Genomic DNA, 14,397 nt, shown 5'->3' with positions numbered 1-14,397 from the left:
CAGCGTGGCTCCGAGAGCACCCCGCTCCTAAGGGAACGCAGCTCAGCGCCCTAAGAGCCGGCGAGTAGCAGAGAGCACAGGCTGCACCGCGAACGCGCCCCGCTCAGCCCGGGCGGCGACGGGGCCTGACGAGCAGGGCGGGGCGCTGCGCGCACGGCTCCCCGCCGCCGGGAAGCCAATAGGGGCGGACGGCGGCGGGCCAGAGCCAATGGGCCGCGCCGGAGCAGGGCGGGGCGCTACGGGCCGCTGCCGCACCGTCCCGCCGTAGGCCCGGGGCTGGTAGCGCCGGCGCACTGCCCCCCCCCCCCCCCCCCCCCCCCTCTAGCGGAGGTGGCGGCAGCTACCTCCCCCTGCGCAGGCGCCGCAGCCGCCGCGCTAGGCCCCGCACCCGCTCTCGGGGCGCGGCGCTGCCCAGCGACGGGACTGGCCCGGAGCGGCTCCGTGAGGAGCGGCCGCCCTTTCCCCGCCCCGGCGGGCCCTGCGCGGCTCCAGTGAGCGCCCGGCGGGGCGGGCGCGCCCCTCCCTCTCTTCTTTATTCCCTCCTTCTCTTCTTCATTCCCTCCCTCCCTCTCTCCGCCCGCCGTGAGGGCGGGAGGGAAGCGGCAGCCCCGAGCGGGAGGCGAGGGAGGCGGCGCGCCGGGAGCCATGCGGGAGTACAAGGTGGTGGTGCTGGGCTCGGGCGGCGTGGGCAAGTCCGCCCTCACCGTCCAGTTCGTGACGGGTTCTTTCATCGAGAAGTATGACCCCACCATTGAGGACTTCTACCGTAAGGAGATCGAGGTGGACTCCTCGCCGTCGGTGCTGGAGATCCTGGACACGGCGGGCACCGAGCAGTTCGCCTCCATGCGGGACCTCTACATCAAGAACGGGCAGGGCTTCATCCTGGTATACAGTCTGGTGAACCAGCAAAGCTTCCAGGACATCAAGCCCATGCGGGACCAAATCATCCGAGTGAAGAGGTACGAGAGGGTGCCCATGATCCTGGTGGGCAACAAGGTGGACCTGGAGGGCGAGCGGGAGGTCTCCTTCGGGGAGGGCAAAGCCCTGGCCGAGGAGTGGAGCTGCCCCTTCATGGAAACCTCGGCCAAAAACAAAGCCTCGGTGGACGAGCTCTTCGCGGAGATCGTCAGGCAGATGAACTACGCCTCGCAGCCCAATGGGGACGAGCAGTGCTGCTCCTCCTGCGCCATCCTCTGAGGGCGGCGGCGGGTCGGGGCTCGGCGGGAGCGGAGCGGGAGCGGCCCCGCGGGCGGGCGCGCTGCCCTCGGCAGCCGCCGACACCGAACGCACTCAAAACACAAACAAAAACAAAAAAAAAACGAAAAAAAAAAATCGTGTTGGAAATGTGGCTTTTTTCGGCATGTACGTTTCGTCCAGTCCTGGTCGTGGCATATTTCCCGTCGGTGTCTTCGCGGCGTGCTGCCCCGCGCTGTGGCACCGGGAGGACGACGCCGGCGAGGAGCTGCCCTTTGCCCGCGTGGGGAGCGGGGTCAGTGCGGATCCCCCTTTCCCTGCCCCGCCGGTGTGAGGATCGCTATGCAAAGTTGCAAAGTCGGGGGTTGTGCCGGGGCGCCTGGCCCGGGGCGTTGCACGTCTGACCCGGGACGAACTCGAACCCTACGGCAGCCCGGCGCGGGGTGCTGGGGAGCGCCTGCGACGAGCCGTGGGATACCTTCCTATTCTGTTTACCTGCTGTATCGGATGGGAGTTTGCAGGAGAGTGGTAGCGTGTTGGGTTTTCCCTGGGTTCTGTTTTTTTAAAATCAGCTGTGAAAATGTTACAACTCTGCACAATTTTTTAGGTGTGCGTGTGTGTGTGATTTCGTTTTCATTTTAATTTTTCGTTTGGTGGGTGGGAGCAGTGTTTTTTGTGGTTTTTCTTCCGAGGGTTTTTCTTTTTAGGTTGGCAATAACTGATTTTGATGACTAGCTCTCTAAAGTGCAAAGACTTCCTATATGTGATGCAGGGCCAACAGCAACCCTGTGTCTATAGAGTGCCTTCAAAACTCAGCTGTTCCAGCCGGTGCCAACCTGTGAAAGCTCCACAGAATTCCATTATCTACTACTCCAAAAACTACTTAACAGTTTCCTTGCAGTAATCATACCGAACAAACCAGGACAAAAGGGCCTATTGTCAGTGGAATTTATTTCTTATTTCCATCTGAGCCTTTTAACTGTTGTTTCCATGTCTTGCAAGTTCGGGCTTCATTTACTTCAAATTTACAAGAATTTAGCCTTTTGGTTTTTTTTTGGGGAGGAGGGCTTTTTTTGTTTTCCTTCCCCCCCCCCCCCCCCCCCGGTTTTGTTGTGGAATGTACCTCCAGCCAGCAAAGAAGGAAATCTTATCATTGTGATGTACCAAGAAAATTCTAACAACTGTCATTTTAATTCCAGACATGCATTCAAGAGATGTCTATCCATTTTAAGAATTTTAATACAGATGCTGTTTTTTAGAAAACAAATTTGTGCGCTTTTATGTATTACATGAAACACTAACTTTCACATAGGCTTTTAATCCTGGTTTGTATCTTAATAGAAGTGAAGGGAGGGGTGGGGGGCTCGATTAGCTAAGGATAGTGTTTAAAAAGAAAAGACCACAAGATTGCTATTTTACCTAATACTACAGTTTTTCATTTGTGTTTAGGTCCTGATCCTATGTGATGGCAGCATATGAGTGGAAAGCTGTATTCAGTAGGCAGCTTTAGGAAGGTAGTGTGGCTTTAATGCTAAAAAGGCCTTGTCAGATTAGGCCCTTATTCCTTACCGGGAACAGTGTTTATTGGGGTAAAATTCTAAAGGTCGATTAGTTATAAAATTTAAGCTTCTAATGTCTTTAAAATTACGTGTCAGACCAATATGTCTTTTCCTGGTTTGCAGAGAGGTGGAAGGAGACCTGTACCTTCTGTAATTTGGAAGATCTAAGGAGTTCAAGTCCATTATCTTCCTTTCAGCCCCTTCTTTAAAGATTAGCGCACAAAACCTGCAAGTCTCTCTTCTTTATTTATTTATTTAACCCCCTATCCCAAGAAGACTTGAAATTATCTTACAACATTAAACTAAAAGTTGAGCAATGATGTGTAAAGGGTTTTTGCGAGGGGTTTCTAATCAGGCCAACTGAAAACTAACTGCTGTGAATCCTGCTGTGAATCTGATAATTTCTATTTTAAGTAGGAAAACTTTTTGCTTCAGCACTGGAAGAAGAGTGTTTAGTATTAGTTTAACTCTATGTATTGAAATCCCATGGGGGTCTCTTCTGAGCTCACATGTATTCCTCAAAACAGCAAGGACCTGTTCTGATACAATTAGCCAGGTTGTGTCAGTCACTGATACAATCAAAGTTAAAAATAGAGATTTGGAGGAGACAGTCCCTCAGCTTCTGTTTGGGCCTTCATATAATAGACAAATTGAACCAGGCCCCCTTTTTAAGTGAAAACTGAAAACCACTTTGCAACTTATTTTCCAGAAATCTTTAAAAATTAATTAGAAGCCAGCTCTTTGAAGACTTCCATTTTAGAATGCAGGGGGGTAATGCTTCTTATTAGTAGGGGTTTCTTTTAACACAAATACTGCATTGAAAACTAAGAAAGCTTGACTGCCACCATGTCTGAAGTTTTAAAAGCTTCGTATCTGAAGTTAAAAAAAAATGCCATAAATTTACATCTCAGCTATTGCTATGTTTCAAATTTGCCTTAAATTCAGTGGGATTACAGAGTTTTTAGAACCCAACAGGCCTTGGTCTAGATCAGTGTATTGAAAACAACTTGTTCTGCTTAATAAAAAACAGGTATTTATTATGTTCTCCCCTACAGACAACAGATTCTTCATGTTTTCTAGTGTCTCCTGTTTCTCTACTGCCTGTGTTGTGACTGAAGAATAATGCAAAAATGGGTGTTTGTGGCACACAGCGGCACATAAAGTCCAGTTTTTCCCAGCCTAGCAGAGCAGCTGAAGCCAGCCTAGTAAATTCCAGGTTATGCTAGGCTTTTCTGTAGATATATTCTATTTCTTGCCAAAAAGGTGTGTTCATTAAACAGTGAAGCGTTTAAGAAACCATGGCATGGGTCTAATCAGAATTCTGAATGTATTTAGGTGTTCAATGTTCTCTATGACTTGGTGAGGACAGTACAAAAAAGTAAAGCTCAGTAGTCTGATCTTCCAAATACTCTGAAGTGTTTTGGTGCTTGTTAAACATAGGCCTTGTCTATAAAGTAGAAAAAAAGTAATACTGCTTTAACTTGACCGAATAATGAAAGCTATATTAGCTTCTACACTTGAGGAAAATGTTGTATCAATATAAAGGTACTCTTTTATTCCTTTTCCCTGTGGGAATATGTTATATCCGTGCCAATACAAAGGTGGTATATAGCTCTTTTCAAACTGAGAATTGCAAATATTTAATTGATTTGGAAGAAAAAATACATTCCCAGGCAAAATACTTCCTGACAGTGCAGAAAATGTATAAACAAGGCCTTAGTTTAAGGCTGGTCTTACGGCCACATTTTTTGCTGTATATAATGATTGTATTTTTTAAAATCCAAGCTTGTTCTATTGCAAGAAAGTGTGTCTTTGAAATCCTAGTCTCTGTGATTGTAACTGTGCAGTATTCTCAACCTCATTTTCAATACAAGTGTGGTTCTTCTCAACATGATGCTCAGGCTTTGTTGATGTTTATGGTTCTGGAGATGTTGAATTATGTGGCTGTGGGATTCCTGATGGTTCTGCTTCTCTCAAAAGAATGTACAGCAAGTTTTTGGGGTATTTTAAATAAAGGGCAGCTGGCTCTTTATAACTTCTTCATTTGGATACTCATTGTGTGCAGGTGTTGTACCAGATTTCCTCAGGAGTGACAAAATGCAGACACTTCCATGTTCTTTAAGAATTTTCTACAGAAAGGAGTGGCATGTGTGTTCTTCTCCCATTCAAATCAATGGGCAGCTCCAATGACTGTAAACGGAAAATGGTTGGAACTCTCTTGTTAGAAGCTATCTTGCTCCCCAGGTTTGTATAGCAGGCAACCTAGTTGCTCTTCTTTGTGGACCCTCAGTGTATCTTTAGGAACTACTGTTAGGAGTGCCCATTCACATTACGGTGAGATTTGAGACTTGCTGTAGAAGCAAGTATGTGTATGAGCTCTGTTCAGAGGTGAAATAGTTCTAAATAATCTTCGTAGTTTATAGCCTCATGCAAAATATGTATGTCAAAAAGATTCTCCTTCCTGTCATACTCATAGCACTGTGTTCTAGAACCTCATTTTTGTAGGAATCTAACATCTGCTCAACTTCTGAAACATTTTATTGGGGCTGACCATCTTTGGTAAATGTATGCATAGCAGATAGTTTAAACAGTTGAAGATATTCAAGTGAGTTGCAGTGTTGAGAAATGCGGTATGATGCTGGGTGTGTTGGGTTTAATTTCCTTTTGTTAGTTTGTTTTTTAATTTGAGTAGACTAAGGATTTTTTAGTTTGTAATTAAGAATCTCACTGTATTTCCCAAATAAGAATTACTCTGTGTGCGTCTATTTTGACTTCACTGGGGGTGGAACCAAAATTCTTGCCTATACCACAGATGATCTCAACCTCAGTGATCTCAATTCTGTGTGTAGTCAGTATCACGCTGAAGAAAACGCCCAATGAAACCTGAACTGTTTCACTGATAAGGGGCTAGAGTAGACAGATTTACATGCAGAAAGCTTAAGAACAGCCATCAAAATTTTCTTAATTTTTTTTCAAAAAGAGTATGACTGCTCTAATACACATCAGTTGCTGCTTTACTACTGTTGATACTAGAGCACAGTGATTCAGTAGATGACATTGTGCATAAAAGAAATACTAGATGTAAATATTTAATCTGCAACATCTAACAAGCTTTTAGATCCTATATAGAGCACTGCAAATTAGAAGTCAGTTTACCAGATTTTGTAGGTTGTTCAAATAAGTCTTAAAAGTATTGGAAACAGCTGCTCTGTAATGACTTTATTTTGCAAGTCTCTGGGTCTTCTTGGGCATTTGGGCAAAGAGGAGATTTGATCAAGAATACATAGCTTTGTTTTGATAATCCTCAACAGCGATTTTTTAGCAAAAGGGTATTTGACATGTAACTTTAGCTTTAATGATTTAAACTTTTGCAAAGTTCTTTAACGGAAATTATGAAAAGTGCATAGTTAATAGCTCTGATGTCCAGGTAACAGACAGATCCCAGGTGTTGCTCCTCTGCTTGACTGACTGATCATGATTGTAGAAGACATGCTGCAGCAACCAGGCTGCTCAGAATGACATTACCGTTTTTGTTCCTTTTGATATAGTCTTGTTGTCCTGCTGTATTATGATGCTAAGGTGAAATGGGATGTTTGAAGTTGTTTTTGAAGATGGTTGTAAGGGAATTCTGGATGAAAAATTAATCTAATTGGAATTTGGGGTTTTTTGCTTCCTTTTCTTAATTTTTTTTTTCCATTCCTTCCCCCCCCGCCCCATGTATTAGTTCCCTGAATTAGGTATTGAAAAAAGGTACAGGTCAGCATTGGTATCAATATTCCCCTACTAGTTTCTCATTATGGGTGTATTCATATAATGCTTTGTTTCTTCAGTGTTACTACTGTTATCTGAGTTTGAACAATTAGGATTAATACTTACAAATTCAATTGCTTTGCTAGAGGTAGAATTGCACGTAAGGCAGTAAGCGTTGAGCTACAATTGAATATTTGCATTTGCTCTGTCACTAGTAGGCAAGATGTTCAGGCGTAGAGCCTGATGTGAGTACCTGCAAAGAAGTTTTGTTTTAGCTGTTAGAAGTGATCTACCTAAAAGTGTTCCTGAGAAACATGATGGTTGATACCCTTGTGATAGCATTTGTTCTGAGGGTTGAGGACAGATGCAAGAATAATGATTTGCTGTTGAATTAACTTGAGTTTATCATTTCCCTGTCTCACAAAGAGATTGCAAAACTGGTAGGGTTCCTTCCAGCTATGGTGTCAGCAGTCCTGACATGGGGAAGCATTATGCTTTCGTGATGGGAGAGATCATTTAAGTTCCTTACCATCTTGCTGCCTGTAGGTAGTTTACTGCATCTGTGACAGAGTTAGAAACTAAAATGAGGGAGCAAGAAGTTTCTGATTTGCAGAGTTGTAGCAAGAATGTTCAGCTTAGCCCTGTATCAAAGCTGTGCCCTGTTCCTGGTTTCCAGCAAAAGCTTTCTATACCTCAGTTTCTGCAACTCTATATTTTGTTGAAATGCTCATTTCAGTGCAGATGAACTGATTTTGCATGAGCATTTGGCTCGAATTGCAGCATCAAGTAAAGGAAGAAGATCGTGAGAGGGATTGAGGACACAAGAAAGGATGCCATCACTTACGAGTATGTGGATTTTTTTTTTTCTCTCTTAAGACAAACCTACATACTGAAAGCAAGTTTTTTGAACACTAACTGACTAGCAGAAGCCTTGGTTTAACCAAGGCTTATGCTTAAATCAGAAAAGATACTTAGAAGCCCTTTAGAGTTGGAAGTATGGTACTTGAATGATTTTAGAGAATTATCTTTGTAATTTTTCACCAACCTTGGTTTGTTTAAATATTCTAAGAATGATTTATTGTTGTGATAGTTATAACTAGATACAGGATGTGTTTAAATATAATTTAATATTTATGTCAGCTTAGTACTGTAAGTATCTCCATGTTGTAGGGGTTGATAGAGACGGTAGACATGAAGTGAAGGTCTGTTTACTTACTAAAGGTAAAGAATCAAAAGATCCAGGATTCTGCTTTCAAAAATTATTATGATGGAAACAAGAATGCTTTACGTGACTTTTTGAGTTTACAGATGACTTCTTGTTGCTCAAAATAATATCCATTTTGAGGGAGATGATTGTCCCTTCTCTTCACTGCTGTGTAACTAGCTGTGCCATTGCATTTTTTTTGCCTGTAGTGAGAAGAAAAACCTGTGTGACCCTTCTGCTGCCATGAGGGCATGACTGGGCTGGCTTCATGACTTTGTTGTTCACTTGGAGCTCTGGCATTCTTTCTCTTGTAGGCTATGTGGGGGAGGAGGAGTTCTGATGATGCAATGATAATGAAGTGATTGCTTATCAAAACCCTGGTATGGAAGGCTGGCTCTCTCAGTTGACCTTACAGCATGCTCCTGTGCCTAACATACAGCACACTCAGAGGATGAGTTTGGCATGTTGAGAAAGAATTATGCACATGCGTTGTGCCCACTCTTGCTTGTCCAGAAGGGTAGTTTGAAAGATAAGTATTCTGCAGCTATCTTTAAAATACTTTCTGTAGATCCATAAAACAGATACATTTTAGAGGTTGAAACAGGGAATCTTTTTGTGTTTCTTAAAAAATATGTCACTTGAGTTTAAGTTCCTTTACTGGACCTTAGTTTCTTCCCCTTGCACAGTACCGCTAATACAGCAACAAAATCTGCTTCTTCAGCCTCTTGTGAGTGATCAGAAACTAAATGCGTGTTCAGTATTTTCCGCATGTGTAACAACTGTAAGTTTGGGGTGTTATTATACATACGTGTCCATGACAGCGTATTAAATGATGTACCTCCTCTGCATTTTTATGAGACTAATATAGGGGATTAAGAAGTAGCAGCATAGGGCTGGTAAAATACTGGCTAGGTAGGGTAGGAATCTGCAGTGGAGGACTATAATCTGCAGTGGAGGACTATGTTTGGGGTTATGGTGTGAGACTGGAAGTAGGACACCCATTCCTAGGTTTTCTAAACGCCAGATGTGATTTGCATTGAAGGGTAGGAAGCAGGATATCTTGCTGAGGGCAGGGGGAGTTCAGGAGAAGATGGGTTGAATTTTTCTGTTTCAGGTACAAAGAACACTGTTTTGTGCATATATGTTGTGGATTTAGGTTTGGGTTTTTTTTTGTCCCCTTTATGGTGCTAAGCAGATTTGAAAGTGCAAAGAAAGCTTGTGCAATGAGTGTGTTATCCACCAAGGATGATTTAGATGTTCTGTGTTTATATTGAGTTTTGATAGATTCCCTACACCACTAATTGCCAAAAATCTCTTTTAAACTATGTGGAACCTTATGACGATGATGGTTACAACGTGACTCAGTGTAGTTGGGAGCCATATGTATTTAAGAATGAGATTAGTGATAACTTCATTCCTTGAATGAGCTACTGTAATATTACATAGCTCAATTTAGTATAGTGACTTTGCTGCCAAGTTCACTTGATGATTAACAAAGTTAACATGAAAGCATATTAACAAAGTACTTGAGCAATTAAGAGATCTTGATTTCTCTTTGTTTTGGAATGCCCTGCTGTGTTCCAGATTGGCTATTTTTTGCTGGGTTTCTTGTTTCAAATGTTGTATTTGCTTTAGTGTGGGATTTGGTTTCTCTTTTGTTGATGGATCTTTAATTTTTTCCTTTAATTAATGGAAAAAATAGAGAAGAGATTCACACTTGAATTGCTGTATAGCACAAGCTGCCTAGATTCCAAAAATACATGCCATGCGCTCCACATATTTTCGCAATAAGAAGAAGTTTAAGGAGAACACTGTATGTCTAAGGTATTTCCAAGGCCTGGACTTAGCAGAGAAACAGCTTGAAGAAGCTTATTACCAAAGAACTAGGTCAGCCTGGAAGTGAATTGGAGTGTTCACAGATACTTACTCACAGCATTACTATACTTTGACGTCTGTAGTGAGAGTGAAAGTTACAGATTTATGAAAATAATTATTTATTTATTCTACATGAGTAGAATGTACTCATTGTACTCTACATGAGTATTTATTTAGTTCTACATGATATCCTCAATTTGGGAAACATTCACATTTTTCTACTCTTAGCACAAAAAATGAGCAATTGGGTGCTTACGCTCATCGAGTATCAGACCAGTAGTGTAGAAATTAGGTATTTATTTAGCTAACTATGAGCACCTAAAAAGAGTTTTCTTGATTATTTTCAAGCATTTTTGACCTGGCACAAATTAATTTTCAGCATTGCTAAACCAGAAAATCACTGTGGTTTTTAAATGCGTGCAGCCTTTTACCAGATGTAGGGATAGCAACCTGTCAAACTTGTCTGAATTGTTTGTGGTCAGTACTGTTTCTGAGTAAAACTTCTATCTTGTGTCTTTCCTCTGTATTTCTTGTGCTAAGGAGATGAAAACCAAACCTGTCAACTGAAATACTAAGAAGTTCAAGGATAGATATTCTTGGATTCTTTATGGACTTGATGATAGATTGAAATTGCTCAGTGTGCATCATTGCAGCTTGTTTCAGGTGTTTATGAGACACTGACATTCTTCATCATCACTCGGTTTTCCAGTGTTTAGAGTAGTTAACAGAAATTAATTGATGGGTAACTGGAGTTCGTTTGGCAAATGTGTTTGTGCATACTAACACAAAGACATAAACTGTATTATTCCAGAATGTAAACAAACTCTAAACAAATGTGTTTGGTATCCTAGTTGCTTGCAATAGAATTTTTTAATATAACTTCATAACAGAAGCTGCATTTGTATACTGACTTCCGCTGTTATGAACCTGAAGTCGACTTGTTTTCTGATTCTGTAAATGTATGTATGCTGAATTGCTTGTTCTTTTGTAACCCTATTGAAATCAGAGCCTTATTTAAGCAAATGAGAGCACATTTTAACCCTAGTCTTCATTTTAAATATTTCACATGCACCTAGTAGCGTGATCTTTGTCCTTTTTAAAAGTTGTGATTTCATTTAAAAAACGACAACGAAAGAGAAACAACAAAAACCTTCCCCTGCACCTTTAGTTGGAATTTTCAGATGGAAAAAAAAAAAGAAAGAAAAAGAGAAAGGCATCGTTAAGGTAGAAAACTAGAAAGAGAAGCACCTTCTGTTCTTTTCAGAGATGAGTCTTGCCCTGTGTGTGCTCTCCTGTGCAAAAAGCAGTCCCCTGCAATGCTCTTTCCATATGGCTACGTAGTTTTCCAGGACCCACTCAGACTCTCCTGTTTCAGATGCTCCTAGGGCTGGTCAGAGCATGCCTTGGTCACGTACAGGGGTTATCTGCTTTGTGCATGCTGGTAAATGATTCCCATCTACTGGATAATTACTCCACAGTAGTTCACCAGGCACTTGACAGAGCAGGGATGTCTGTTGCCTTGATCCTTTTTTGTGCCCTGAATCAGGCACACTGCAACGCCTTATGGTGCCCCATGGGATGGGCAGCGTTGCAGCTGAAGCAGTTGTGGTAAATGCCCGTGATCCCTCTAAACAAGTACTAAGGTTGCATCCCAAGTGCTTTTCTCTGCAGCTGCTCGGTGCTGTATCAAAAGAGCATAAGTTAGATGAAGCCATCACTTATTTTTTTATTTTGCAGCAGATGCCAAGAGCTACATAAGCCCTTGAACTATGTCAGAACTGGAGGGAGAACAAAGGTGCCCTGAGCTTGCCTTTCCCTCCTCCCCTTCTGTCTTCCCTGTGTTCAGAAACTGACCTTTGTGAGCCTTGGAGTCTGTGGGTCACTACAGGGGTGTATGCTCCACATACATGAAAACATACATATTCTAAAATACAATCAAAAATACAGTTCTGTACTTCAGGAAGCAAGACTTCTGCATTGCTTTGGTGTAAGTACTGTACTGTAGAAGCTTAGAAAAGAGAAGTATTAGTCTTTTGGGTGGCCCCACCCTCCACTCTGAAGGAAAATGGAAATATTTCTCTCTCAAATCCAAAGGTTATATGTAGAACACATGATTTGAGGAGGCTCAAAATTGAATCAATTTTAAACTGTTAGGATTTTTATTCACTTGAAACTGGGTCAATTTCAAATCAATCTTTTTGAAAGATTAAATACACTTAAAAAAGGGGGTTTGTGATGATCAATCACGGTGCTTGTCAAATTAACAGAAAGGGTTGATTCAGTGGAGTGTAGAAAAAAGGAATGTTTTACTCATGCGTTATAGTGTTGTAGCAGGTAACAGGATGCATTCTCTGTTGTGGCTCCAGCATTCTTTCAAGGGTAGGTATTAAAGTCTAATAACTATCCATAGGGAATAAGAATATATTTTTTAAACTCTCAGAAAAGGTTCAGTCTAAACACCAGGGATTGCAGGACTCAGGGAAGATTATGATAATTTATTTTAATTACCAATGCAAAACAGGTTATATATCTGTGCTTCACCATCTTGTGGAAAATCTGACATTCAAAATGTAGCATAATGAGATTTTGATTTATGCAAACTCTCTGGACAACAGTATGCTAGTCTCCTGTTTTGCTGCCCATAAGGTTGCAGTGATAGGAAGTTTATGTTTCGCTGATTGTTGTTTCCTGGCAAGGCTTGTCTTATGAGGCTGAAATAAACTCTTAACTGATGGGATGGTGCTTCTGCTTGCTACTGCTGCTTTGCAGGGCTGTAATGACACCATACAGAACAGAACAGCTTTGACGGCAGGCGTCGGGGTGTCCCCCTCCAGAAAACCTGTCACGTGGTGATTAGAGCCTTTCCTTGGGAAGGTGACCATCTTGTGGGATTCTGGTCTCTCCAGCAGGTGTTCTGCATGGTGAGCTTCCCACAGGTGTCAGTTCAGCTTGTGTCCAGCAGAAACTTGTGAGGCTGAAGAGCAAAGAGTGATGGAGCTTCACCCTGTTCACAGCACCAGAAGCCCATTTCTGTTTGCCTGGTGTCACTACAGAAGCGGTGCTTGTTTGTCTTTTCTTTGGAGGATGGTTTTGCCCGCTCCCTTCATAGCTGTAGAAGAAAAATGTTTGCAGACCTCAACATTCTTCACTGTTCTCAGCTTCCTCATCTCTTCCCTTTTACACACACATACTTCTGCTTCCTCCCATTCTACTCCAACAGGAAAAAAAAAAGTAGTTAAACTCATATTTGGGGTGCTAAGTAGGAAGCACATGATACTGTGTCTGAATTTGGAGCAGTGTGAATGCTCTGTTCAACTGCAGCCACCCTCTCAGCTGCAGCCACCCTGTTCCCTACTGCATGCCCCATGAAGATGGGTGGTTGCAGAAATGATTATTCTGCGCTGCCTGATGCCTCCAGCACCTGAGGGCAGAACGTCGTCTTATTCCTTGGCATAATGGAAAATGCAGTGAATGCTGCAGCATGAAATGACTAGCTTAAGAGGTTTACACAAAGGTTATAAATAATATAAATTTCCAATCGTGGGTTATTCCAGATACTGCTAATTTCACTGGGCATAGAACTGGCACCATGTGACAGAAGCTCTGCCTTAATCTGAAAAATAATCTAACTGGTGAATTGAAATGCCCTCATTCTGAGCATGGTGTGGGACGTACAGTCTTCAAGCTCTGAGCAATAGTAACTGGGTTTGCAGTCTCTAATTTTAAGCAATAAATGCTGATTAATGTTCAGAGTTTAAGAGGTTTTAAAGTAAAACGGTTTGTTCTGATTAAAAGTAGTCACCATGCTACTGACATCCCTTTATCTGTTAAATTATCTATTGAATTATTTGGAACATAATGCTGAATAAGTTGATGGATTTCTTGTTTATGGGCTACTGATTTCTACTGTATTGATTAGGCATCTTGAATACCTGCATCTTCATGTTTTTAGACAAGTCTGAGGTAACAGAAGTAACGCTGTGTCTCTGTCCTTAGTGTTCGTTTTGCAAGCAGGTTTCCCAGAAGGTGATATTTTGGCCATGTGTTCAGGGCATCTTCTGGATCTGTATGTTCATCAGGCCCCACATCTTAGTGGGAGGTGTGCATGCTTTCACACAGTGGTGCTGTTTGTAGAACTGTTATAAAGTGATGGTGTCAGGAGATGTTGGTAGTTAATGGTTCTTGGTATGTGACTTCATGGACAACAAATCCATGCTCCTCAGCAAGCTGGTGTTGCAGGAAGTGCCTGATGGAGCCCAACTCTCACTTTCCTCCTATCTATGCACTGGGATCATGTGACGCTTTATATATAAATATACATAGAGATATATATATGCCTATAAAAATATAAAACTGCTGATGTACTTGTGGGAGGACATGGGCATCATGTGGCCTGGGGTGGCCAAGTGACCTCAGAAAGCCAGGCCACTCTGGGTTCTGGGTCTGCACAGCAGCCGTTGGCTCTGGGCTGGGACCCCAGCACATGCGCATGGCAGAGGCAGTGAGCCTGCGAAAGGGCCTTATGGAGCAGCTGTTTTCTGAAGGTTTGCAGCTGTGTAATTCAGGCTTGGGAGTTAGAGTAATTGACTTTGGAAAAGAAAATCATTGTGTGCATTATAGCCTTTTTCTCAGCCATACTAATTTCCTAATGTTTTAGGAGTTGGCATTTATGTTTCTCCATAACAGGGTAAAACAAAACTGGCTGGCATTTCAAACGTTTCAAAGATTGTTTGTGGAAAATCTGAGAATAAACATACTTTTTTTTTTTTCCAGTTAGATCACTGTCTGCTTCACGTTGTATTTGGACTGACAAAT

The 14,397-nt window shown here is 42.3% G+C and overlaps 1 protein-coding gene across 1 annotated transcript; it reads left to right on the top strand.

Annotated features, from left to right (window-relative positions):
* The first annotated feature begins 543 nt into the window (after nt 1-543).
* Nucleotides 544-4,792, top strand: RAP2B (RAP2B, member of RAS oncogene family). The gene is made up of 2 exons (XM_061452759.1): nt 544-2,708; nt 3,809-4,792. Exon 1 carries the CDS (start codon nt 646-648, stop codon nt 1,195-1,197), a length of 552 nt encoding a protein of 183 aa, XP_061308743.1. The 5' UTR covers nt 544-645; the 3' UTR covers nt 1,198-2,708; nt 3,809-4,792.
* Nucleotides 4,793-14,397: the final 9,605 nt, after the last annotated feature.

The sequence above is a fragment of the Pezoporus flaviventris genome, unplaced genomic scaffold, assembly GCF_033815535.1.
Source record: "Pezoporus flaviventris isolate CSIRO_AGI_PZ_B2104156 unplaced genomic scaffold, CSIRO_AGI_Pfla_v1 ptg000013l, whole genome shotgun sequence".
Lineage (NCBI taxonomy): Eukaryota > Metazoa > Chordata > Aves > Psittaciformes > Psittacidae > Pezoporus > Pezoporus flaviventris.
This window is presented reverse-complemented; position numbering and strand designations above follow the sequence as displayed.

Coding starts and splice junctions, on each gene's coding strand:
- RAP2B (XM_061452759.1), top strand. CDS start 646: ATGCGGGAGTACAAGGTGGTGGTGCTGGGCTCGGGCGGCGTGGGCAAG.